The 24911-nt window shown below is 35.5% G+C and overlaps 1 protein-coding gene across 7 annotated transcripts in view; it reads left to right on the top strand.

Moving 5' to 3' along the window:
• The window catches only part of UBR3 (ubiquitin protein ligase E3 component n-recognin 3), a 222767-nt gene extending 198477 nt beyond the window's left edge, over positions 1-24290 (top strand). For 6 of the 7 annotated variants that reach the window (XM_036253642.1, XM_036253634.1, XM_036253638.1 and 3 more), the window contains exons 34-39: positions 45-152; positions 286-411; positions 15841-16020; positions 21149-21358; positions 21475-21614; positions 21903-24290. In XM_036253642.1, the coding sequence (XP_036109535.1) occupies positions 45-152; positions 286-411; positions 15841-16020; positions 21149-21358; positions 21475-21614; positions 21903-22020 (882 nt within the window). In that variant the 3' untranslated portion in view covers positions 22021-24290. The remainder of the gene's footprint in view (positions 1-44; positions 153-285; positions 412-15840; positions 16021-21148; positions 21359-21474; positions 21615-21902) is intronic. The other variant, XM_036253639.1, reaches the window with a different exon arrangement.
• The last annotated feature ends 621 nt before the right edge of the window (positions 24291-24911 follow it).

The raw sequence follows: 24911 nt of genomic DNA, 5'->3' as shown, positions 1-24911 counted from the left end.
AATAAATTCAGTGACTGAGAGACTAATATTTTAATTTTTTCTAGAGTACATATGATGCAGAAAAGTCTTACAAAGTGCTATTGAGCTTTGTGATAAGTGAACTATCTAAAGGAAAGTTATACCATGAAGAAGGAACTCAGGAGTGTGCAATGGTATGTTTTCTCTAAGATTAGATGTAGTGGTTATTTAGTGAACATTTTAGATTTTGTTGCCATTATGAATATAATTTTTAAAGCTATATCTGTTATAGAATGAATTTCTCAGGTTTTGTTTTTTTAACTTTAGGTTAGCCCTATTGCTTGGTCTCCTGAATCCATGGAAAAGTACTTACAGGACTTCTGCTTACCTTTCCTCAGAATCACCAGCCTTCTTCAGCATCACCTTTTTGGGGAAGATTTACCGAGCTGCCAGGTATAATTTGGGGTAGAGATTAGGGAACCTTGTCTGAGTCTAACTCAAAAAAAATAAATATTTAGAATATTTACTATTATTATATTTTGTATTTGTTAGCATCCACTCATTTTTATGATGTTACTAATATTTGATATTTGAATCGTTTTGGATTAGATCAGTGATAATACATGGCAATACTTTAACAGGATCATAATATTCATATTGATATAGTTATCACTATCTCTATTGATATAGCTATCATTAATTATCTGCTTTTAATATCCTTTTAAAAGTTATGTTGGTCAGAAAGCTGGTTATTTTAATATTTTATTATTGTTGTTAATCCTCACCCGAGAATATTTTTCCTTTGATTTTTATAGAGACAGAGTAGAAGGGAGGGACAGGGAGGGAGGGAGGAAGGGAAGAGATTGAGAGAGAGAGAGAGAGAGAGAGAGAGAGAGAGAGAGACAGAGAAACATCAGTGTGAGAGAGATACATCGATTGGTTGTCTCCCACATGACCCCAAACAGGACTGGGGATCGAACCTGCAACCCAGGTGCATGCCCTTAACTGGAAATCAAACCCATGACCCTTTGGTCTGTGGGCCGATGCTCTAACTACTGAGCCAAACCAGTCAGGGCAGAAAGCTGGTTATTTGAAGATATGATGGCATTTATGTGATTTTAGAACAACAAAATGTTTGACTTGTAGCCAGTTATATTAAAACTTGGATGCATGAGTTATCATTGGTTTAATCTATTTCTTAAAACTGTTGGTCCATGTAAGTAGGCAATAAAGTGACAGGGTAGGAAATCAGAAGGTAAGTAAACCAAATTATGCTTATAGGATTATGTTTCTGGCTTTATCTGCCATTCTTTTCTAGTGAATTTGATTTGGCAGTTAAGATATTTATCGTATTTATAGTCTTCGAAGCCTGAAGTATATTAGAATTAAGAAGTTGATTATTCCTTTTCTTCCACATAATTGACCATTGCATTAAATAGTTTGGATTCTTTGGTTTTTATCAAGTGATTTGAGATAAACTCTGCACATTTGTCCCCAAAACTTTGTATTTAGGGTTATAAGATATTGAACAAATTAAAAATATTCAAAAATTCTTCACATCACTGTATTGCACCAATATTCTAGGAGAATCTTCTTAAATCAAAAGTAGGGAATTAAATTAAGCAGTGGGTTTTTTTTTTTTTTTAAATCCTCACCTGAGGATATTTTTTCCATTTTATCTTCAGATAGATTGGAAGGGAGGAGAGAGGAGAGAGGAGAGAGGGGAGGAGAGAGGGGAGGAGAAGAGAGGAGAGGAGAGGGGAGGAGAGGAGAGGGGAGGGGAGGGGAGAGGAGGGGAGGGAAGGGGGGAGGGGAGGGTAGGGGAGGGTAGGGGAGGGAAACATGGATGTGAGAGAGACACATCAACTAGCTGCCTCCCTCGAGACCCCATCCAGGGCTGGGGACCGAACTGCAACCGAGGTACATGCCCTTGACCGGAATCAAACCCACGACTCTTCAGTCTGCAGTCCTATGCTCCAACCGGCCAGGGCACAGTGGGGGTTTTTCTTTTTTAACAGTATTCAGGCACTAAAAAGCCAAAGTGAATTTAAAAATATAAATATTTCTAAAATAAATGATTGTGATTTAACCAGCCGTACATCAGGGTTGTTTGAGACCTATTTTATAGCCACTAGAAGAATGGATAGAGTGAGAGACCTGTGGAGTCTTGGTCTTGTCAAATCAAATAGCTCACTTGAAGACTGCAGCTTTATTATTATTGTTGTTATTATTTTAATCCTCACCTGAGGATATTTTCTCATTTATCTTCAGATAGAGTGGGAAGGAGGGAGGGAGAGAGCGAGAAACATCGATGTGAGAGACACACCACCACTGCTTGCCTCCTGCACGACCCCGACCAGGGCTGGGGACCACACCGCAACTGAGGGACGTGCCCTTGACCGGAATTGAACCGGTGACTCTTTGGTCTGTGGGCCAACACCCTAATCGCTGAGCCAAATGAAGACTGCAGCTTTAATCAGAGTACCTGTAACTTAAAAATTCATCCCTATGACTAATGGTAGTGAGCATTGGCATGAGGAAGGGGCTGCCTAACGAGAATATGTATTTATATCCTTCCTCCTCTTTCTAATTGTGGGCTATACCAGCTGCCTACATTTACTTTCTACTTAGTCGTTAACATCACAAAATCTATTTTTTTCTCCCTACCAGTCTTATCCTGTAGCCTCAAATGTCACTAAGGACCATCTGATTGCAGCACAATTTGATATGCCTCATCATTCCTTCCTCTAATCTCTCCCCTCCTCTCGGTCCCATGACCCTGCAGCAGGAGTTTTCAAACATATTTAAGCAGTAGAACCTTTCTTTCAAATGAGATCTTGCCTAAAACTCCAATTAATTACTATAGCTTTATAGTAAGAATTGAAATCACACAATGTAAGTCCTCAAAATTTGTTCTTCTTTTTCAAGGTGTAATTTTGGATATTCATTGCATTTCCATAAATTTTTTTAATCAGGCTGGAAATTTCTGTCAAAAAACAAAGCCTGTTGGGATTTTAGGCCGGGTTGGGGGGGTGGGGGAGTGGGAATTGAATTGACTCTAAATATTTATTTAGAACTGTCATCTTCACTGGAAGAACTGACACTATAACATTATAATGTTAGCATCTTAACATTGAGAATTCCAGTAATGGATTTCTATATATTTCCTCTGATGTGGATTAATTAAGCTTCTTAGATCTGTGGGTTTGTAGTTTTCATCACATTTAGAAAAATTTTGGCCATTGTCTCATTAAATTTTTTTTTTCTTCTTACCTCTACCTCCTCTTAAAAAAATTATCTATTAGATATTTTCTTTCATAATAAGTGTGTTTTCTTCTGGCATATGAGCATCCTCAAGCATGGAGATTAACCAAACAAAGTTTTCTATTTCCTTCATCAACTTTTCTTTCTTCACATTTAAAGTCATAGACTGTGGTTCTTTATGTTCCTAAGAATTTACCTTATGGCTTATTTTATTTTTTTAATTTTTTTATTGGAGAGTATTCTTCTCCCAAAGGTTGGAAAGTACCTACAGGCAGAGGCTCTTGAAATTTGGGCTAGAGTTTGGTTATACAGTGACACCTGTAGTAGAGCCCTAGACATATGCTTAAACCAAAGAAGAAGTGCATCGGTAAGGAGGTATGAAAAGGAACACAGTCGTCCCTCGCCGCTTCGCGCTTCGACCTTCGCGGCTTCACTCTGTCGCGGTTTTTTCAAATAGAGTGAAGCCGCGAAGTGGTGAGGTCCAACTGCATATAAATAAAGAATCCTGCTTCGCAGAAATTCATTTATTGCGTTAGAGTCTGGAACTGATTAACCGTGATAAACGAAGACTGACTGTAGTGTAATGTGGTATCAGAAAGATAGATTAAAGCGAAGTTGTAGTGGATCTTGAATTTCACATAAGAGTATTTGGACCTTTGAAAGAATTTGGACAAAAATGTGACATGATTAAAATTTTATTTAATGAAAAGAACTCATTCTAATATAAGATAAATTGTGGGGTGTGAGGACTTGGAAGGACTGGGAACAGAAAAGACAGAGAAGGCCATGTTAGAAACAGAAGAGGATAGGGAATGATTAGATGGAATAGGATTTGACAGCTAGTTGAACATGTGAGAGTCAAGGGAGAAGCGTCATACTGTGCTTTGGTTTTGAGCCTGGGAGACTTGAACCTTTGTGGTTCAGGTAATAGAAGGAGGAAATATGGAGCAGGTTTGTGGGGTCCAGAATGAAAGTATTTTGCATATATTCAAGGGGAGGAGTTGGTTGGACCATTTAAGTGGGTATGTGTAACTGAAGTGAGAAAAGTAAAATTATAGCTTTGGATAGAAGTTTGCTTTCTTTTTGTTTATATATCTATCACCTGGCTTTTTTTGTTTTTACATACACATATTTTATATATATATATGTAATATAAAAATGTATAAATATACATACTATATAAATACACAGAGATGTTTGCTTGCTCTTACCCTGTATTCACTTTGGCTTTTTGTTTCTTACTGATTATGGTATGGGATAGGTGTGATGTTACACATATTTTAACTTTTGTGGACTTGGCATTTTTTCTTTTTTGTCAATTTTTTCATTGTTTCACCTGTTCATGTCTCATACTTTCATCCAAAAATGTATTAAAATTTATTCTATTGCTTCCTTTGATTCTAATTGCAATTCTATACATTTCACAGTTTTCCTTTAAATGTTTTCTTTTGTATTTCTCAAAGTTAACTCAAGAATTATTCATTTATACCCTTTTGTTTCATTTGGGGTTAAAGGACTAAACATTTATTTACTCATACTTACAAAGCAATTTATAATGACCAACTATTTATTTAATCAGGTTCTCATTTTACAATGAGGACATTAAAGGATAAAGATATATCTAAGCTAATCAGTTAGAGGTAGAATTTACCTCATTCATCAGATGGTATTTTGTATTGGTCCTCTTGTTCATTCCTTTACCAGCAATTCTCTTTCCATTTTTGAGGGGAAGGATGGAGAATGGAGGTGCATCTGCTGGAACTGCAGTTGGTCACATTCCTCAGCTTATGGCATACCATGCATAGTACTTCTGGAATTATTCCTCCTTTGTTCCCCACGTGGTACCTTTTCGTTACTTCTCAGAAGTAATGTGTATGTTGTATAAACTGCATATGTTGCTGTTTAGTGTTTATTTCATTTGCATAACTGGTATTGTGCTATAAATCTTATATCTTTCTTTTTTTGTTAATCTTCACCTGAGGACGTTTTTTTTTAATCCTCACCTGAGGATGTTTCCATTTATCTCAGATAGAGTGGGAAGAGAGGGAGAGAGAGAGAAACATCAACGTGAGAGAGACAGCCTCCCGCTTGACCCCGACCAGGGCCAAGGACAAGGTACATGCCCTTGATTGGACTCAAACCTGTGACTCTTTGGTCTGTGGGCCAATGCTCCACCGCTGAGCCAAATCAGCCAGGGCACCTGAGGATATTTTTCCATTAATTTCCAGGCAGATTAGAAGGGAGGGAGGGAGGTAGAGAGAAAGAGAGAGACATTGATGCAGGAGAGACACATTGACCCATAGCTGGGGATCGAACCTGCAACCCAGGTACATGCCTCTGACCAGGAACTGAACCCGAGACCCTTTGGTTTGTGGGCTGATGATCCAACCATAGAGCCAAACCGGCCAGGGCTGTGTCTTTCTTTTTTATACTAAATATTATACCATTTAGACCTAACCATGCAGCTCTAAAGGATTCTTTCTTATTGCTGCACAGTTTTATTCCAATATACATATATTTCACATTTTACTTATTCCTCATGGATGAACTTCTAGATCTTTGCTACTGTAGAAAAAAATAAGCTGCCTTAATGAACCTACTATCTTGTGTACTCTAAATTTTATCTGGGTTCTATACCTAGTTTGGGATTGCTGGACACACAGGATACCTTCTACCTGTGCTTTCTAAAGTGGCCCTCAAAGTTTACATTTCCATTTGCAGTGCATGAGGGTTCCCTGTACATGTCAACCATTTTTATTATCCAGTGTACTAATATTTGTCAGGCAGATGGGTGCAAAGTGTGTTCTTATAGTTAATTTAATTTGCATTTCTCTAATTATAAATGCAATTGATCATCTGTTTAAATGTGTATTAGCCACTTAAAATTTTCTCTGTATATTTCCTATTCCTATTTTTTTTTTTTTTTTTTACCATTTTTTAAAATTGGGGTTTCTCTCATTATCTTGCTGCTGTTTTGTCAGTTTTACTCATTGCAGATATCTTTTCACAGACTTTGTTTGACTATATTGCCCTTTGTGGAAGAGAAATATTCAATTTTTTAAATATGTTTTTATTAATTTTTTAGAGAGAGAGAGATGGAAACATTGATGTGAGAGAGAAACATCAATTGGCGTGCCTCCTCCACACCCCTCACTGGGGACCTAGCTCACAACCCGAGCATGTGACCTGACAGGGAATTAAACTGGCACCTTTCGGTCCATGGGATGACACTCAGCCCACTGAGCCACACTGGTCAGGCAGAAATATTTAATTTTAATGTTGTCAGAACCATCACTTTTTTCCTTTATGACTTAATGCTTTTGGAATCTTACTTTATTTTTTATTTTTATTTTTACCCGAGGACATTTTTCCATTTTTTATTCAGATAGAGTGGGAGGGAGAGAGAGGAAGAGAGAGGGAGAGAAAGAAACATCGATGTGAAAGGGACACATTGAGTGGCTGCCTCCTGCATGACCCAACCAGGGCTGGGGACAAACTGCAACCGAGGTACGTGCCCTTAGTGGGAACCGAACCCAGGTCTCTCTGGACCGCAGGCAGACGCTCTAACCGCTGAGCCAAACTGGCCAGAGCTGGAATCTTGCTTAAAAAAGCTATCTTCGATCTGAGATTATAAAGTTATTTTGTATTTTTTTCTATTATTTTTATAGTTTTATCTTTAGATTTTTTATTCAATCTGAAATTTATTTCGCATGAAGATACAATCTTTTTCTCCATTTGATGAGACAGTTTCCTCACATTTACAAAATAATTTGTAAAGTAATCTAACTTTTTCTTACTGATTTTTGATGTTAACAGGTGTTGATGTTTCTAGACTCTTTATTATATTACTATGGTTTTATTATAGACATTATATTTGATAGAGTGAGTGTCCCTGTTTTTTTTTCTTCTAATCTATTCTTTTTGCTAAATTCTTTTTTCTAATTATTTTGGTTAGCTATATATGGGCTTCATTGTTATATATAAATTTTATAATCAATTTGTAAATTTTCTTCCCAAATCCTACAAGATGTTTGTTAGATGAGAGTTGCTTTGAATTTATAGTTTTAAGGCATTGAGCATAGTTTATATATTCATTTATTCAGGTTTTCTTTTAGTGCTTTTCATAGAATTTTAAAATGTCATCTTAAAGTCTGGAACATCCTTTTTTTTAAAAAAATATTTTTTCATCCTCACCTGAGGACATTTTTATGTTTATCTTCTGATAGAGCAGGAGAGAGAGAGAGAAACACTGATGTGAGAGAGACACATCAACTGGTTGCCACCGACACAACCCAACCAGGGCTGAGGACAAACTGCAACCGAGGTACATGCCCTTAGTGGAACCGAACCCAGGACTCTCTGGTCTGTGGGCTGACACTCTAACAGCTGAACCAAACCAGCCAGGGCTGGAGCATTCTTTATAAAGCTAATCCTAGAGGCTTTATAGTTTTAGTTTCTCTTTAAATGATACCTTATTTTCTATTACATTCTCTATTTATTTCTTGCTGTTATTGAATAATACTATTGACTTTTGTATGTTCTTATGATTGGTTACTTGCTGAACTGTCTCATTCTAATAATTTGCCTATTGATTCTTTTAGGTATTCTGTGTAATTATTATTAATGATATTGTCTGAAAATGACAATATTGTTTTTTCCCTTTAAATTTTTATTACTTCGTTGTTGTCTTAATGAAGTTCCAGTATTATTTTGAGCAGTGAAAATATTAGCATCCTTTCTTGTGCCCTACCCCAAAGAAAATGCAAGTTTCCTGTGCATGTCTTCTTGTTTGTTTGTTAGTTTTATTGTAAATAGGATCATTTAAAAATTATTTTTTAATTTGTTGCTGAATGTAGAAATCCAGTTGGAATTTTTGAACATTCATCTTTCTACATTTAGCTACCTTGCTAATAAATTTGGTGATTATTACATTTTTTAGTTAAACGTTTTAGGCTTGGGAAATCACCAAGAATGGTACCTGGTACAAGTTCTGACAACAGAAAGCCTGCAATTTAGTTAAATGTCTTAGTCTAACACTATATCTACTACCATATTAGGGCTAATTATAGTAACCTATATGGTTCTCTTATCTTTTGTTCTACTTAAATGCCTTTTCTTTTATTTATCCTCTAACTCTGGAATTCTTGACAGAGGGACTTTAGGTAATTTTTGAATTCCATAGCATATTTGTAAAATGTTTGTATATTGTATTTTTTCTTGGAAGAAAATAGTTATCAGCTTCTTACAGGGAACCATGTTATCCTCCTCCCTGCAAAGTTTAAAACCACTGCTTTAATATATCTCCTTTAATTCTTTTTCTTTTGTCTATGTGTCAAAAATAGTTTTCCTTCTACTAATAATGATAGCTAGCATTTCTTGTATCCTGGCTATATGGCAAGCACTGTTTTAAGTGCTTTTCATTGAAATTCATTTAAGTTCCACAACTACTATGAGGTAGTTGTTATAAGCCTCAGTTTATAGATAAGGAAACAGGCACAGAGAGAGATGAATAACTTGCTCAAGATTCACAGCTAGTAAGGAAAACAGCCAGGATTTAAGTACATTTAGTCTAGATGCAAATGTGCACTTTTAGCATCAGAGCTATGCTGCTGCTTGCTACACAAAACAGTTTTTGAGGAGTGCAGGTAATTTTCTTCTAGCGTTAAGTCTGTAAAAACCACTATAATATTGTATATTATATCTCCAATCTCAATATAACTATGACTATTCCACCCATAGATATTATAGTGTAATAATATGGTAATTGATTGATAGCTGAATAAACACACTAGAATAGCAAAAAAATTGATAACATCTCAAGTATCCATTCATACAATGGAATGGAATATTCTGCAGAAAAGAAAATAATAGAAAGTTTTCTATGTGCTAATATGGAAAAATCTCAAAAGAGGTTATCAGAAGTAAGCTGTGCATATATTAAATGCAGATGGGTAAATAATGGCATTCACATTTGCTTGTATATATATTAAAATATTCTGGAAAAATACCTTAGCAATTATGGTCAGTTCTTCACTAGGAGCTGGAGTAGTAAGTTTGAGATTTGGATAGAAGGGGAACAAGCGGTTGAAAGACTTCTTTTTAAACAATATCTTTTTGTACTTTCTAGTTTTTAAATAGTGTAAATATATCACTGTAATAATTAAGTTTACAGAAAATGTATTTATTTTTTAAATAGGTAATATATTCACATTTTTAAAATTAAAAAGAAAATATTATGAGCCCTGGCCAGTTTGGCTCAGCGGTTGGAGCATTGGCCTGCAGACCAGAGATCTCGAGTTCAGTTCCCGCTAGGGGCACGTACCAAAAAAATAAAAAATTGTATGCAAAAAATCTGTTTTACCCCCTTTCCTAGCCACTCAGTTGCTGGGAGGTACAATCAGTTTTCTCTGCATTTGTCCAGAAACATTTTATGCTTATAAAAATATTATTAAAAAGTATGTAGGAGTGCATTGTTTTTAGCCTCTTTTGACCACATTATTTTTACAGCTTGCATTTTTTTCATTTCAGAGTGTATCTTGGAGATTTCATTTCATATTTAATACATGAAGACCTTCCTCATTTTGGTTTACAGGTTCACAATATTTCATTTTGTGATGTACTAGGATATATTTAATCATTTCCCTATTAATAAACATTTGGGTTATTTTATAACATCTGCTATTTATAAATGATACCACGATGACTAATAGTATATGCGAGTTATTTTGCACATTTTATATTGTATTCCTAGGATGAATTCTTAGAAGTGATTTGCTGTGTCTGCACTTATATACATTTGTAGTTTTGATGGTTTTTACCAAACTGCCCATCATTGAAGTTGTACCAATTAGGCTAACACCAGTAATGTGTGAGAGTTTCCCTATATTTGCGTCTACTTAGTCTGTTATCAAACTCTGTATTTTTGCCTTTAAATATTTTGACTAGGTAAAATATATCTTTGTGTAGTTTAAATTTACATTTCTTATAAGGCTGAGCATTTTCCCTATTCATTATATTTCTTTACTATGACCTATTTGTTACATAATGCTTTTTTTCCAAAATAAATAGAAAATGAAAACATTTAGAAAAACAACTTAGGATCTGATATTTTCGTTGTTTAGAATAATCTGCCACTCTCATCTGTTTTGTCCAAGTCAAATGATAGAGAGGAATGAAAAACTTTTTTTTGTTTTATTTATTCTTCCATAAATTTTTGTTATTTTTTTATACATTTGTTAATTTTTATTTATTATTGGATTTTCTGTTATATAGGAGATGAAAAAATATTTATTTTTCTACCATTGGTAATTCCCATTTTCTCAAGTTATTTTTATGTCTTACATTAGAAAATAAATACCCTCTCTCAGTAGAGGAGGATAATATAGCAGTTGTAAATATATATGCATAAAACAACAAAACCCCAAATTACATAAAGCAGAAATTGAAAAAATTGAAAGATAGACAAATTCACAATTATAGCTGGGGACTTCAGTGTTCTCTCTTAGTAGTCAATAGCAAGTAGACAGAAAATCTCCAGATGTGTGGGAATTAAGCAGCACACTTTTAAATAACTTGTGTATTAAAGCAGAAATCACAAGGAAATTAGAAAATACTTAAACTGAATGAAAATGAAAATACAACATAGCAAATTTATGGGATGCAGCTGAAGTAGTTCTTAGAGTGAGATAGCTTTGAATGCTTACATTTAAAAATAAAGGTCTAGCCTTGACCAGGGTTTGATTGGTCAAGGGTTTGATTATGGGTCAGGTGTATGTGCCTGGGTTATAGGTTCGAACCCGGGCCCTGTCAGGGTTGTGTAGGAGGCAGGCAATTGATGTGTCTTTCTCACATCAGTATTTCTCTCTCCCCCCACCCCCTTCCATTCTACCTGAAAATCAATGGAAAAATATCCTCAGGTGAGGATTAACTAAATTAATTAATTAAAATAAGAAAGGTCTACTATTATTTATCTAAATTTCTACTTTATAAGCCTAGATTCAAAGCAAATTAGATTGAAAACAAGTATAAGAAAGGAAATTACAAAAATCAGAGTAGAAATCAACAAAGTAGTAAAGGAGAAATAGTAAGGAAAATTGATGAGTCCAAAATCTGGTTCATAAGAGGTCAATAAAATAGATAAACCTAATGTCAGGAACTCAGCTGAGTTGGGAGAGAGAGAGAACTGAGTTGCTAAGTGTTGGAGTAGCTGATTAAAGCAACATGCAAAAATGAAACAGTTAATCCTTTAATCACTTACTGTGTGATACAAGTAAATGACTGAAACTGGAGAAAACACCAATCCCCACCCCCCATTCCATGTGGATGTGGGGATCTGTTGAGGGAGCCCCAAACAGAAGGCTCTGGCAGTTTTATGACTTTGAGATGGAGAAGGGATGAGGCCAGAGAGAAAGAGAGGAGGGGGAAAGTGTTGGATACTGACTCAGAAAGGAGAAAAGTGTCTTTAAGGTTTCCCCTTCTTATTTCCAAAAGGTGGCCTCAGCAGAGGCACCAGAGAGACCTGTGCCCACGTCCTCAGATAAAGAGGCCTGGGAATAAAGGCACCACGGCTAGGAATGTGACTATGTGAGAGCTTGACTAGCCTGGAGGCCGAGACCTTGACTACAAATCTCTTCTGAGATTGTCATTGTCTGTGTACCAAGTGTAGTGTAGGGAGGGCAGTTTTCACCTATGAGGCCTGCGAAGTAAAACCTTTTTATTTTTTTTATTATTTTTTTTAATCCTCACCCGAGGATATTTTTCCATTTTTGGTACAGATAGAGTGGGAGGGAGAGAGAGGGAGGGAGAGAGAGAGAGAAACATCGACGTGAAGGGACACATCGAGTGGCTGCCACCCGCACGACCAACCAGGGCCGGGGACAAACTGCAACCGAAGTACGTGCCCTTAGCGGGAACCGAACCCGGGTCTCTCCGGACCGCAGGCGTCAGCTCTAACCGCTGAGCCAAACTGACCAGGGCGCGAAGTAAAACCTTTTTAATTGCCTAAGTTAGGCCTGAAAAATCAATCACACCAGGAGCTCGACTCTTCACTAGATTGATTAGAAAACAAAGAGAAGGTACAAATTACCAGTATCAGGAATGAGGAGGAAACATCCCCAAAGAACCGTAAGAAAATATTATGAATAACATATTCTAACAAATTTGATAATGTAGATGAATGGAAAAATTCCTTGAAAGATACAAATTACTAAAAGTGTCTCAAGAAGAAATAGAAAATCTTGAGTAGATCTATATCAAGAAAATTTATTTTAATTATTAAAATTCTATAATTATTATTCTTCCATAAAAAGAGAAGTCGGCTTCATAACAACAAAGACATAATATAGTAAATTCTATGAAATAGGAAGAAATTGTATCAATACTATGTAAACTTTTTCAGAAAACAGAGGTAGAGGGAACACTGCACACTCATTTGGTGAGGCCAGTTTTACCCTGATACCCAAACTAGACATCTTAAGAAGAGAAAACAACAAACCCATATCTCTCATGAACATAGAAGCATAAACCTTAATAAAATGTTAGCAATAGAAAGGAAATACTTCATGACCAAATGGATTTGTCATAGTAAGGCTGGTAAATTAAAAATAATTTAATTCACCATATTAGATATTTTAAAAGCATATGATCATCTCAGTAGTCAAAGAAAAGGAATTCATAAAATGCAACACCTCTTCAGGGTATAAACACTAAAAAGCAAGGAATAGAAGGGAATTTCCATAACCTGATAACAGGTATCTATTAAAACCCCATAGCTAATATCATACTTAATAGTGAAAGATAAAAAGCTTGTCCAGTTAGATCAGGAACAATACAAGGATGTCTGCCCTCTTGACTTTGCAAATTAGATGATCTTGTATGTGGAAAATCATAAGGAATCTCCATAAAAACTATTAGAGTTAATTAACCTGTTCATCAAGGTTGTAGAATACATGACAAATGTACAAAAATAAAAATCCATTGTATTTCTCTGCACTAGCAATGAACAATCTGAAAATGAAATTAAGAAAATTATTTCCTTTACTATAAGCTGATGACAATATTTTGGAATTAGGTAGTGGTGACAGTGACACCATTTTGTAATTATGCCAAACCCCACTATATTATGTACTTTAAAGGGATGAATTTTATGGTATATGAATTGTATCTCAATTTTTTAAAAATGTATTGAACCCAGCTGGTGATGCTCAGTGGATTGAGTGTCATCCCATGGACTAACAGGTCCTGGTTCGATTCCCAGTCAGGTCACATGCCCGGGTTGCAGGCTCGATCCCCAGTAGGGGGCGTGCAGAAGGCAGCTGATCAATGTTTCTCACATCCATGTTTCTATCTCTCTCTCTAAAAGATTAATAAAAACATTTAAAAATATATATATATTGAAAAAGGATTTGTATAGAATATAGCAGGAACTCTTATAACTCAATTATAAGAAAACAAAAAGCTCAATACAAAGTGTGCAAAAAATTTTGAACAAGTACTTATAAGAATATATATGATTGACTAATAAGTACACGAAAAAGTGTTCAACATCATTGTTGATTAGAGGAATACAAATTAATGTTAAAAGTGTTGGTGAGGAGTAGGAGTACCTGGAGCTCTCATTCATTGCTGGTGAGAATGCAGAGTGGTATAGTCAAATTTTGGCAGTTTCTTTAAAAAATTAAGTATACACTTACTGTACAAAATGAGTTTGTTCCTTTTGGTATCTACCAAAAGACATGAAAGCATATGTCCACATAAATACTTTTAAATGAATATTCCTAACAGCCTAATTTGTAGTAGTCAAAAACTGAAATGACCCAGAAGTCCTTCAACAAGTGAATTCATGAACAAAATGTGATATATTCTTATAGTGGAATACTACTCAGTAATAAAAAGGAATGGACTACTGACACACAGTATAACATGAATGCATTTCAAAATATGCTGCCCTGGCTAGTGTGGTTAGAGCATCGGCCCACACACCAATTGGTCTTGGGGTTCGATTCCTGGTCAAGGGCACATACGTGGGTTGCAGGTTCGATCCCCGGTCCCATTCAGGGCTTGTGTGGGAGGCAACCAGTCAGTTTCTCTTTCTTTCCCCCTCCCTCCCTCCTTTCCACTCTCTAAAAATCAATGGAAAAAATATTCTCAGATGAAGATTAAAAGTGTGTGTGTATGTGTAATGCTAAATGAAAGAGACCAGGCACAAAAGACCACATACTATATGGTTTCATTTATATGAAATTTTTTAAAAATTCAAAGTTATAATGGTAGAAAGCACATTAGTGGTTTCTAGGGCCAGGAGAAGGGGTTAGAATTGATTGCGTAGAGGTACAAAGGAATAATTTTTGGGGGTGGAATTGTTCTAAAATTTTACTGCAGCAGTGGTTGTGTGAGTATACATTCACCAAAGTTCATCAAACTGCACTTAAGGTTGGTGCATTTTATGGTTATGTAAATTACACCTCAATAAAGTTGTTTTTTAAAATGCTGTCTTTATGTAGCTATATAAATGGAGGATTTGTGGCCTTATTTTTAGAGATTTTAAAAAATTAACATTTTTAGCTTTCATATCATTTGCTTTTTCATCTTTATCTTTGTATCATATTTTAGAATTTTGTATGTAATCTATGTAATTAGTTCAATTTTGCAAAGAGGTGTTGGTTAAATTTCTACTGTGTGCAAGCCCTGGGAGGACAGAGCTCCTACTCACAGGAACCACTCCCGTAGTCTTATAGGAAAGGCTAATTGATTTTTAAAGTAACTAATAGAAAATATCCGGGAACTGAAGTGTTTACAAGGTATGGAAGTACTTTTATCTGAATGGGACTGTGTAATCTAAAGTCTCATTAAGTAGGGTCAGCGAAGGCTTTCCTGGAGAGCTGGAATTTGAAGGATGATAGGAATTGATCTAGTTGTCAGGGGAAAGTAGACATACTAGCCTCAGAAATGGTTTTTCAGTTAAAAGGGGATTGGGGAGTATTATTTTGGTGTTTATAAGACAAACAAGCTCCTTAAAAACAAACTTTCAAAATGTGAACACTTGGATGATTGATTTCTCTGGTTTTGTTATTACTGAGAGGAGCTTCAGATTGCCTGGCACTTGGATCTCTAATGTTTTTTAAAACTACCCCTCCTTTTAAATCTGACTTTGTTTCACACTCATTCAAGATTCAGATAAATTATTTAGCACTGCCTCTTGTAAATTTCATGCTTTTACTCTTTGTCCACACTGACAACTATGTGTTTTTAATCAAAAGTCACTTTTCCTTTGCCTCAAATTAACATTTACTCTCGGAGAGTAACTAGGTTCTGTAGACTGCATTCATCAGATAGGTGGCAACACTATTTAGAAAATAAATGTATAAAAGAAACAGATGCTATGGCACTTAGGAGTTAAATTTCAAAGAGAAATATTATGGGGATATTTGGATATAAGAGCTAGGAACCTTTGTCTCTCTTCTTTACTCCTCCTACTCTCTGTACTTTTCTTTAGTTGATTCAGTTAAGAAAGTTTTCTTACTATCCAAAAATAATTGATGAGAATGACACTCAAAATATCTATAATGGGAAAAGTTCTTGATGAAATGTCTTGAGAATTTTCTATTTCATGTCTAAAAGGAAGAAGAAGAATTTTCAGTTCTTTCCAGCTGCTTGGGACTTCTGCCAACATTTTACCAAACAGAACACCCATTCATCAGTGCCTCCTGTCTGGATTGGCCAGTTCCAGCATTTGATATTATAGCTCAGTGGTGTTTGGAGATAAATTCATTTACTGAAAAACATGCAGAACAAGGAAAGGTATGTAAAAGTAATAGTACTCACTTGCCACAGTGGTGATATGCTAATAGTTAAGAGGATAATGAAGAATTTAATATTTCAGGTCATCTATTCTTGGAAGCATTTATTAAACTAATTATATTGAAAAACAGTTTACTTACATAATGTTTGTTTATGAGTATAAAAGCAGAAATATTTCAGTAAACAAAGCTAAGGTATTATCATGTCACTTTTAGTTTGTTTTAGGTTGTCAAGTTTATTTAACTCCTTAAATAATCACAGCATTAGACTTGCAAGATACAAAGGAATTTTAAGATAGATGAAGAACTTGTAAGCTTACTGGAAAGAGAACTGTCGCATTGAAATCAAAGATTTGGACCAGCAGGTCTTAAAGGTCACGTCTTAAACTTTAAAACTTGCTGGGCCAGTGCTGCCAGCCCAGCTGCTGAAAGGCTTTGTGTGGAGAGGGGGCAGCAGCGGTGGCTGAATGCCATAGCTTGGTGCTCAGACTTTTTCTGTAGCTAGATCTAGTTTTTGAGAAATGGCATAATATGATGAAAGTAGTGTTTTATGGAGGTAATCTGGTGGCTTTTTAGCAGGTAAGTTAAAGGAAGGAGAGAGGGAAGCCAGAGATTTTTAAGTGATGAAGAAAATCTGTGCTATTGTTCTGATAGTAGAAATTATAATGTAACCAATGCAAGAGGCATCTGAGAAAAATACGTAGGACTTGGTGAACAGATATACATGACTTTAAGATCTTGAACTCATTCTTAGAATAGTAACGAATACACATAGTTCTGATGGGAATCTGCTCCTGCTTCAATACCACTGATGATCACCCATTGCCAGGTTGAGTGGGAAGGAGAGAGAGAGAGAAACATCGATGTGAAGGGACACATCGAGTGGCTGCCACCCGAACAACCGACCAGGGCCGGGGACAAACTGCAACCGAGGTACATGCCCTTAGCGGGAACTGAACCCGGGTCTCTCAGGACCGCAGGCCGACACTCTAACTGCTGAGCCAAACCGGCAGGGCCCAAGCCACAATCATTTAAATGTACAGTGATACCTCGGTTCTCGAACGCCTCGGTTTTCGACCAAATCGGTATTCGACCAGGAGATTCGAGAAACTTTTGTCTCGGAATCCGAACAAATATTTGGAACTCGAACTTCCGAGATGAGCCGAGTTGAGCCGAATGGCGTTCATCCGGCCCAGCGCGCCTTGCTTGCGTCATCAGTGTGAGTGCAGAGAGAGAGTCACGCTTTGTGGAGAGAGTCACGCTTTACACTGAATTTAACCCTTAGACATACTGTACACTTTTATTTCTTGTTGAGACTTATGTTTTTCTACATATTATATACAAATTAGGCCAGTAAATAGGCATTTTCTGGGGCTTGGAACGAATTAATCCAGTTTCCATTATTTCCTATTGGGTTTCATTGCTTCGGTTCTCGAACAATTTGGTTCTCGACCATCCTCCTGGAACGAATTATGTTCGAGAACCGAGGTATCACTTAGGATCATGTAGCAGGAACTCAGATCTGACTCTAGCCTTCTATTTAACAGAAAAATTTGAAAAACATAAATAAATAAACAAACTAACTAACTAACCTTCCTGCCCTTCTCCTGTTGAATTTATCACGCATCAAGGTTTTGCTAAGCCAAATGTTACCTCTTCTGTCAAGTTCTGTCGGATCGTCCATCTTCCTGTGAATCCCTACACCCCCTCCCTCTGTTGTGCTGTATGACAGTACTTTTGCCACTGTCTCTTACAGTTGCCATGTTTATCACTTTGTTTATTGCATCTGAATTGTGGCTGCACAAAGCAAACATTATTTATATATCCTTGAATCCTTAGTTCCTATAACGTGTCTGATATAGACTAGTGACCTAATACATGTTTGTGGAACAATTAAGTGATGGGGAAGATGTCACAGGCAGAAATAGAATTATTGAAAGGGGAGCCAAGTTTCAGGGAAAATGAGCATTTTAATTTTAACATCAAAGGAAAAAGGAAAGATTAGTATTTCAGATGAAAGTGTCAGACTAGATTTACTTTTTGAAACAGTAGTGAATAATAAAGGCAAGGTAAGCCTAAATAATAAATGTCTCTTTTGTTCATTTCTATTTTTTGTCAAAATCCTTAGATGTTATACTTTTTTTTTTTAAAGGAAAGGGAAGTTCAAGAAGTTAACTGAACCTTGTATGCTTTGTCTAAAAATCTCTTTTCTTTCTAGTAATTTCTTTATTCACAGATTGTAGCTAGAATCTGAAGTTATATATTGATGTCTGAAAACCTGTGAGTTGGAGTAAGAAATGGGCGTAATTGTAGAACCAGGACAGGGGAAAAGTGATGGCATACGTAAACATTTTTGTCTTCACCTGAGCTATTGGTTAAGCCACAGATAAAAATTAACTTTTTTGATAGTGTGAGAGCAGGCCTACATTTTAGATGAATGATTATTGCTGTGGATATTGATGAAGGATAAGAATTTATCATTTAAATATTTTATCTTTTTGTAAGATTGAGTGACAGTTATTTGTTTTAGAGTCAGAACAGTAGAAATTTCCTTATGTATTTCTATTTATGCAGAATATTTACCAGTTATTTGAATGTATCACCATCTGACCAGCATCCCTCCCCCTATTCTTGCTTCACTCTGTTCTGTCTCTAACCCTGACCGGGACCCTAGGAAAACCAGATTTTCTTTACCAGGAACTTTAAATTTGAATAGAAGGACTTAGCAAAATAAACAGTGAATGGAGCCAAGTAGTCCAAAAACAGTACCCTTGAAAGATAGTCTGAATTAGTGCTTCTAATGTTGTATGTCAGCTAAGATTCTTTGGTTCAAACAGACAGTTTGTTTGCAAACCTGTTGTCTGTTTTCTCTGAAGTTCTACCCCTGGATGACTCCCCCTCAACCAGTTTTCTTCCCTCCATGTGTGCTCAAGCTTCCTGGGAGAGAGAATCTGATTAGCCTAATTTGCATCATATTTACACCCTGTGGTAGGAAAGGATCTTGTGAGGGGGCAACCCTATCAGACTTGTACAGAGCAAGAAAAGAGGTTATTTTTGTTCCGAAAGAATTTGTAATACTATTAATATAAGAATGCAGGTAAGGATGTAGACAAAGGGGAGAGAAGAAACACTGGTAGCCCACCACCTCCACATCTTACTTGTCCGGCACATAGACGTTGTTCTTCTCATTCATTGAGTTTCGTTTCTTCCTGTGTTCAAAATGAAGTAACTGGCACCTCACCTTTACAACCACAGGTGGTGCATTTACCACTTTTCCAAATATGCAGCCTGAAGTCACATCCAGTATTATATCATCAGGCCCCCCTGAATCTTTCACCTCCTTTGACTAGCACCTCCACTGGTTAGATTTGTTTGACCAAGGATGTAACTCAAACTTTATTTTAAGAGGACTAAGCTTCTGGTAATAGGTCCTATCTTGCTTATATAAGGCTGTAATAGTTTTGTGTTAAATATTTACCTTTCAAGCTTGGGACATGGAGAGGGGTGAAAGTAAAGGGTCTCTAAGTTCCAAACATACTGTTACCGATTGTATAGCAATATTTCTGTTCCTCTTGATAGCCAGGGTTCGTCCCTCCAGATAATGTTGTGAGCCATTCCCGTTCTCCTAGTGGTGTGAGGGAACCTAGAACGCTTAGATGCCATTTAGCTTCAGTGGAACCTAATGGAGGGTAGTGCACAGCTTCCTTAGCATGGTACTGAAACCACAGAAGAACCCCAGATAGCAGGGAAACAGAAAATAAAGACTGAATTCTTAGATAAAATCATGGGAGATGCCACAGCCACCTGTGCAGTTCCAGCTGTGCGCGAACAGTCACTCCTGTGTTGCTTGTTAGGACCATATACTTCATTCTGTAGGAGCACATACCTCATTCTATAGGTGTTTTCTTTCAGCTGGTACCATCTAAACATTGATCAGTGACGTAGTTTATTATTTAAAAGACCAGTAATTTTTTCAGATGACTGAGTGTACATTAAGATCAGTTAATCCCAGAGACATCCACCTATTGCCTTACATCTCTCTTTACGGAGAAAATTCTTTGATTAGAGGTCATGTAGTGTGAGTTACTGGGCAGTGTTCAGCCTAATCTAGACAAGTATCAAGTTCAGTGAGGACAAATTGCTATTCCTTCCACTGACGGAAGGGTTCCAATATAATTAACCATTATGGAATATGCAATTTGGGAAGTCCAGGGTTGGGCACTGAGTACTGGCAAATAGCATATTGTAAGCCCATATATTGTCCCTGTCCTTGCTTCCATGGCCACTTTATCCATACACTTACTAATAAGCATCAGCCTAGCTACTTAGCTACTGCATCGAATTAGGTGGATCATGGCTAATGATTATGTGAGATGATCACCATCTATACAGCTTCTTAAGATAATAGACTCATACATTTTATTTAAGTGTTAATGAAGTAGTATCTAGAAAAAATTAGTGCTATTACTAATATTTTTATACCCCTGCAAATAATCGATAAAGTATATCCTGCAGGGAAATTGAACTAATTTGGCATTTAAAAAAACAAAAATGTAAGTAGCAAATTTATGAAGAGTTGTAACACCAGCACTTATGGATACAAAAGATTTTAGCTTGAGTTATAAGAAGACTTTACATTTTCTAAGAAGGAGACTCTAGATTATAAAGTCTTGAAATAGAAATTATGAGTTAAAACTATGACATTCCCTTAAAAAAAAGCAAATGAATTATTTGTTTATCTGAGAAAGGTCAAAACTTGGTTTTAAAAAAAATGTGTAACTGTTAAAAGCATATTTAAAAACAAGTATATCTAGATATATTTTCCATGCATGTCTAGTTATATTTAATATTTTTATGGTAATAACAAGTTTAAGTGTTTTAGTGTGCTTAATCTAAACCTTGCTTCATATTTTAAGTAGAAACAATGTGAAAATAGAGAGTGGTAATTTTTGAAGTACTATTTTACTCATTTGTAAAATGGAAATGAGAAGAGTGTTAATAAAAAAATAAATCACATTTTTGGAGACAGATTTTTCATTTTTAAAAACAAGTCCTTTTAAAGAAGAAGTATTTTTGTGTTAATGACTTAAATACATAGAACTAATGAGTATTTTTGGATAATGTTTTAGGCCTTGCTTGTCCAAGAGTCCAGATGGAAATTACCACACCTACTACAGTTGCCTGAGAATTATAATACCATTTTTCAGTACTACCACAGGAAAACCTGTAGTGTCTGCACCAAGGTTCCTAAAGATCCTGCCGTTTGCCTTGTGTGTGGTACTTTTGTATGCCTGAAAGGGCTTTGCTGCAAGCAACAAAGTTACTGTGAATGTGTACTGGTAAGCATTCGTAAATAATAGAAAGTTTATGAAAATTCAAATCTCATATCACATGGAAATATTTGATTTATATTCATTTGATTATGAAGTTAACTGATATATTTTTAATTTTTTAGCATTCTCAGAACTGTGGTGCTGGAACAGGGATTTTCCTTTTGATCAATGCCTCAGTGATTATCATCATTCGAGGCCACCGCTTCTGCCTCTGGGGCTCTGTGTATTTGGATGCGCATGGAGAGGAGGACCGGGATCTGAGGTGAGATGTGCGTGGATGTCTGTGGGTGTTTCATTGAAGTTTGGTCAGTAACAATGTGACGTTTCTGGCTTTGTAATGATAATATTTTTTATATCAAGAAATTCTGACAGTTATTAATTTAGAGCTATTTCTAGATTTTGAGATATTTTTCTCATTGATATGCTAAGGAAACATGAAATAAACCAAATTACTATGTGAAATTTTTGCCATGAAAACTCTATTTTAAAAAATGTGTGTGAAATCTTTATTGTGTTTTCTTTTAATACCTTTCCCCCTTTTTTATTCTAGGCGAGGCAAACCTCTCTACATGTGTAAGGAAAGATACAAAGTTCTTGAACAACAGTGGATTTCTCATACTTTTGATCACATCAATAAAAGATGGAGTCCACATTACAATGGGCTCTGATTCACCACCTCAGCATTGCATTATATCATCATTTTCACTGAGAATTTATCAACAATAAACTTTAACTTAATTTGGGGGATTAATGCTTTTGCTGAGGGAAGAAAAGAAACCATACGTGATAAAGCCTTTCCAAAATTAGGTGCTGGTAATCACATTAATGCTATGATAATTTTTAAAAGTATCTCAAGAACATGAATTACAAGTTAAATCATTCTTTAGTGGTCATTTAAAAAAAAAAAATCTACAATTAATAAGAAGCACAACTTGACAAAATTATTTAAAGCTGATTTCTCCCAGCAATGCATATCAGCTGTTCATCGATACTTAGAGTGGGTGTGATTTATTTAAAGTTTTACTGCTTCTTTATATCTGTGTGTTTTAATTTGCATCTGCTAAACATAATGCATCTTTTCCCTTGCCATTCTTGTGTTGATTTGAGATTTTTGCTGTATGTAATTAGAAAAAAATGTAAAACATGATTTATGTGAAATATTGTATAGTAAAAGTTGGTCTAATAGTAGAACTTAAAAATTTTTTCTTATTGTGAGGAATCTGTTAAAAGTTTAAGGCTTTGCTGAAAACTTAATTCATTCTCAGGAATTTCATAAATGTTCTCCCCAGGTAAATAATTGAAATAATTGTAAAATAAGTAGATAACTGCTGTTAATATAATACAGTACATTTTGGGAGATAAATGTGTGCTTGGGGGAGGGAGTCCTTAAAAATCAAAAGTTTCCATTTCAGTTGGTTGAATTACTGGAGGTAGTAACAAATAGATTTGACTATAAAATCAAGTTTTAAGAGCATACGCATGGCAGATTTTGAATCTGCGCATGCCCACTTTTATTACCAACCACATTTTTGTTTAAATGACTGGATTGGAAATGCTCAGACTTCCCCACAAATGAAACATAGTTTTCAAACTTTCCTGTCAGCTCAAGAGGTTCATCTATATATTTGTGCAATGTAATCACTGCTACTTCTCTTGGTTTCCTAAAAGGGAAGGGAGGAGCCTAGTGGTGCGGACCCTCATGAATGAGCTGCACATCTGCAATCTTCTTAGATACTGCTGTGAAAAGAAATTTATGTTTGTTGGGTTTTTAAGCCAGTAAGAATGAGAATGATTGAGCTAAATCCACTTGGTTAATGGAGAAGGAAGATTATAGAAAAGCATGTTATATATTGCTACCAGATTTTTTCCTCCCAAATAATTAAGTTGATGGTTATGTCATACATAGTGTTATCAAGCAATTCCTGGTACTTTGGACTTATATGGCTTGTTATATAAAATTACATTTTTACATGTAAAAATGAACTAAAAAAATCATGATAAAATACAAAAGTCAAGTCAGATCTAGCTTCTAAAAATCATGAATGACATATTACAGAATATGCAAGTGGACATTAAATGATGGCCTTGAATTAAAATAGAAGATCAGAATAGCACATATTCAAATGTGTTCAAAAAGTAAAAAAATTACCTATAGCTCTACAATAAAATACATGGAAATAGCTTGCTATTTTTATATATGTTTCCAAAATATTAAGATAATTTTCGGAAAGACTAGAATGATTGTTTAAATAACTGTCCTTTCCAACTCATTGCTACTTTTTAATAATGTATCATAAGTCAGCCTGTCATATTTTTTGCATCAGTTATTATGAATACCAGACCATTTTTAAGTGTGGTTGAAGAGCAAAATGCTAATTTACATCTCTAGTAAATACTGTTTCAGGGTTCATGAACTTGAATAATTCTACAGTTTGAAACTCTGATGCTATATGTACATGGTATAATGTATTCAGACTTTGATTACTACATATTTAAAATGGAATGTTTTATGGTTGTGCATATGGATGTGAAGTGAAAATATTAGCCTTAACATTAAAATTTGGGTTTGATAGTGTTTATTTTGATATTGGTGAATTAGTCACCAGTAAATTTTTACAAAGCACTTGGTTGAAAATTGTACTTGAATACATACATGCATGCTGCTAAACTAGAACTTTAATTTTTCCCCCATAACTTTTTTAAGTCCCATTTATAAATCCACTTTTAAAAATAACAGGTCCAAGTTAGAGTGATGTGTGTATATTATTCAAAAAAATGTACTGGTGTGATACCTTGTATGAATGATCATTTAAATACAGTACATTACTGTAGAAGCTAAATCAATCTTTATAATTAAGCAGAAATTATAAAACTAGGAATAATGAACATTGTAAGATATGTTAATAAAAACCTACTGTCATTTGGTTTGTGAAAGGTCCTTAAAACGTTTAATGCTTACATGTTTTTAAATTTTATCTTTATTGTTGAGAGCATTACAGATGTCCCTCTTTTTCCCCCATTAAGCTTACATGTTTTTAAAAAGATATTGACAATAATGTGTGTAAGTGAGCACAGCTGAAAAGATGAAAGCGTAACATAACAGTTGCTTTAAGGTGGAGTTTAAATATAAAGGGTTTCCTTTTTCTTTGCCTTTTTACTTTGGGATTTAATTCCTATTTTTTCTATCCTTGTCTCAAAAGTAATGCAAAGCCTTTGCTAAGTGTATGTGTTTTTGGAAGGGACGGGAGAGAAGAAACTGAGTGTGCAGATCTGAGGAACATTGCTATGATCCTTGCTTTCCGAAAATTCCCAGCTAGTCTTCGAAAATCTCAATTGCTTTATGATGGTGGTCTTTTTGAGTAGTCTTTGGTGGTGTTTGAATGGAAAGAACTTGCCCCTGCCCCTCCATCCGGTAGCTCACTAGCCCATTATCACCAACCAGTTAGGAATCCATTTAGGTTCACAAACCTTTTTTTCTGCTTTTTGTATTTTGATATTGATTGGTTTCTGTGACTTAGGAGAGATGCTGACAAAAAGCACTGAAGGCTTAGAGGTAACA

The sequence above is a fragment of the Molossus molossus genome, unplaced genomic scaffold (assembly GCF_014108415.1).
Source record: "Molossus molossus isolate mMolMol1 unplaced genomic scaffold, mMolMol1.p scaffold_m16_p_11, whole genome shotgun sequence".
NCBI classification, from domain to species: Eukaryota; Metazoa; Chordata; class Mammalia; order Chiroptera; family Molossidae; genus Molossus; species Molossus molossus.
This window is presented reverse-complemented; position numbering and strand designations above follow the sequence as displayed.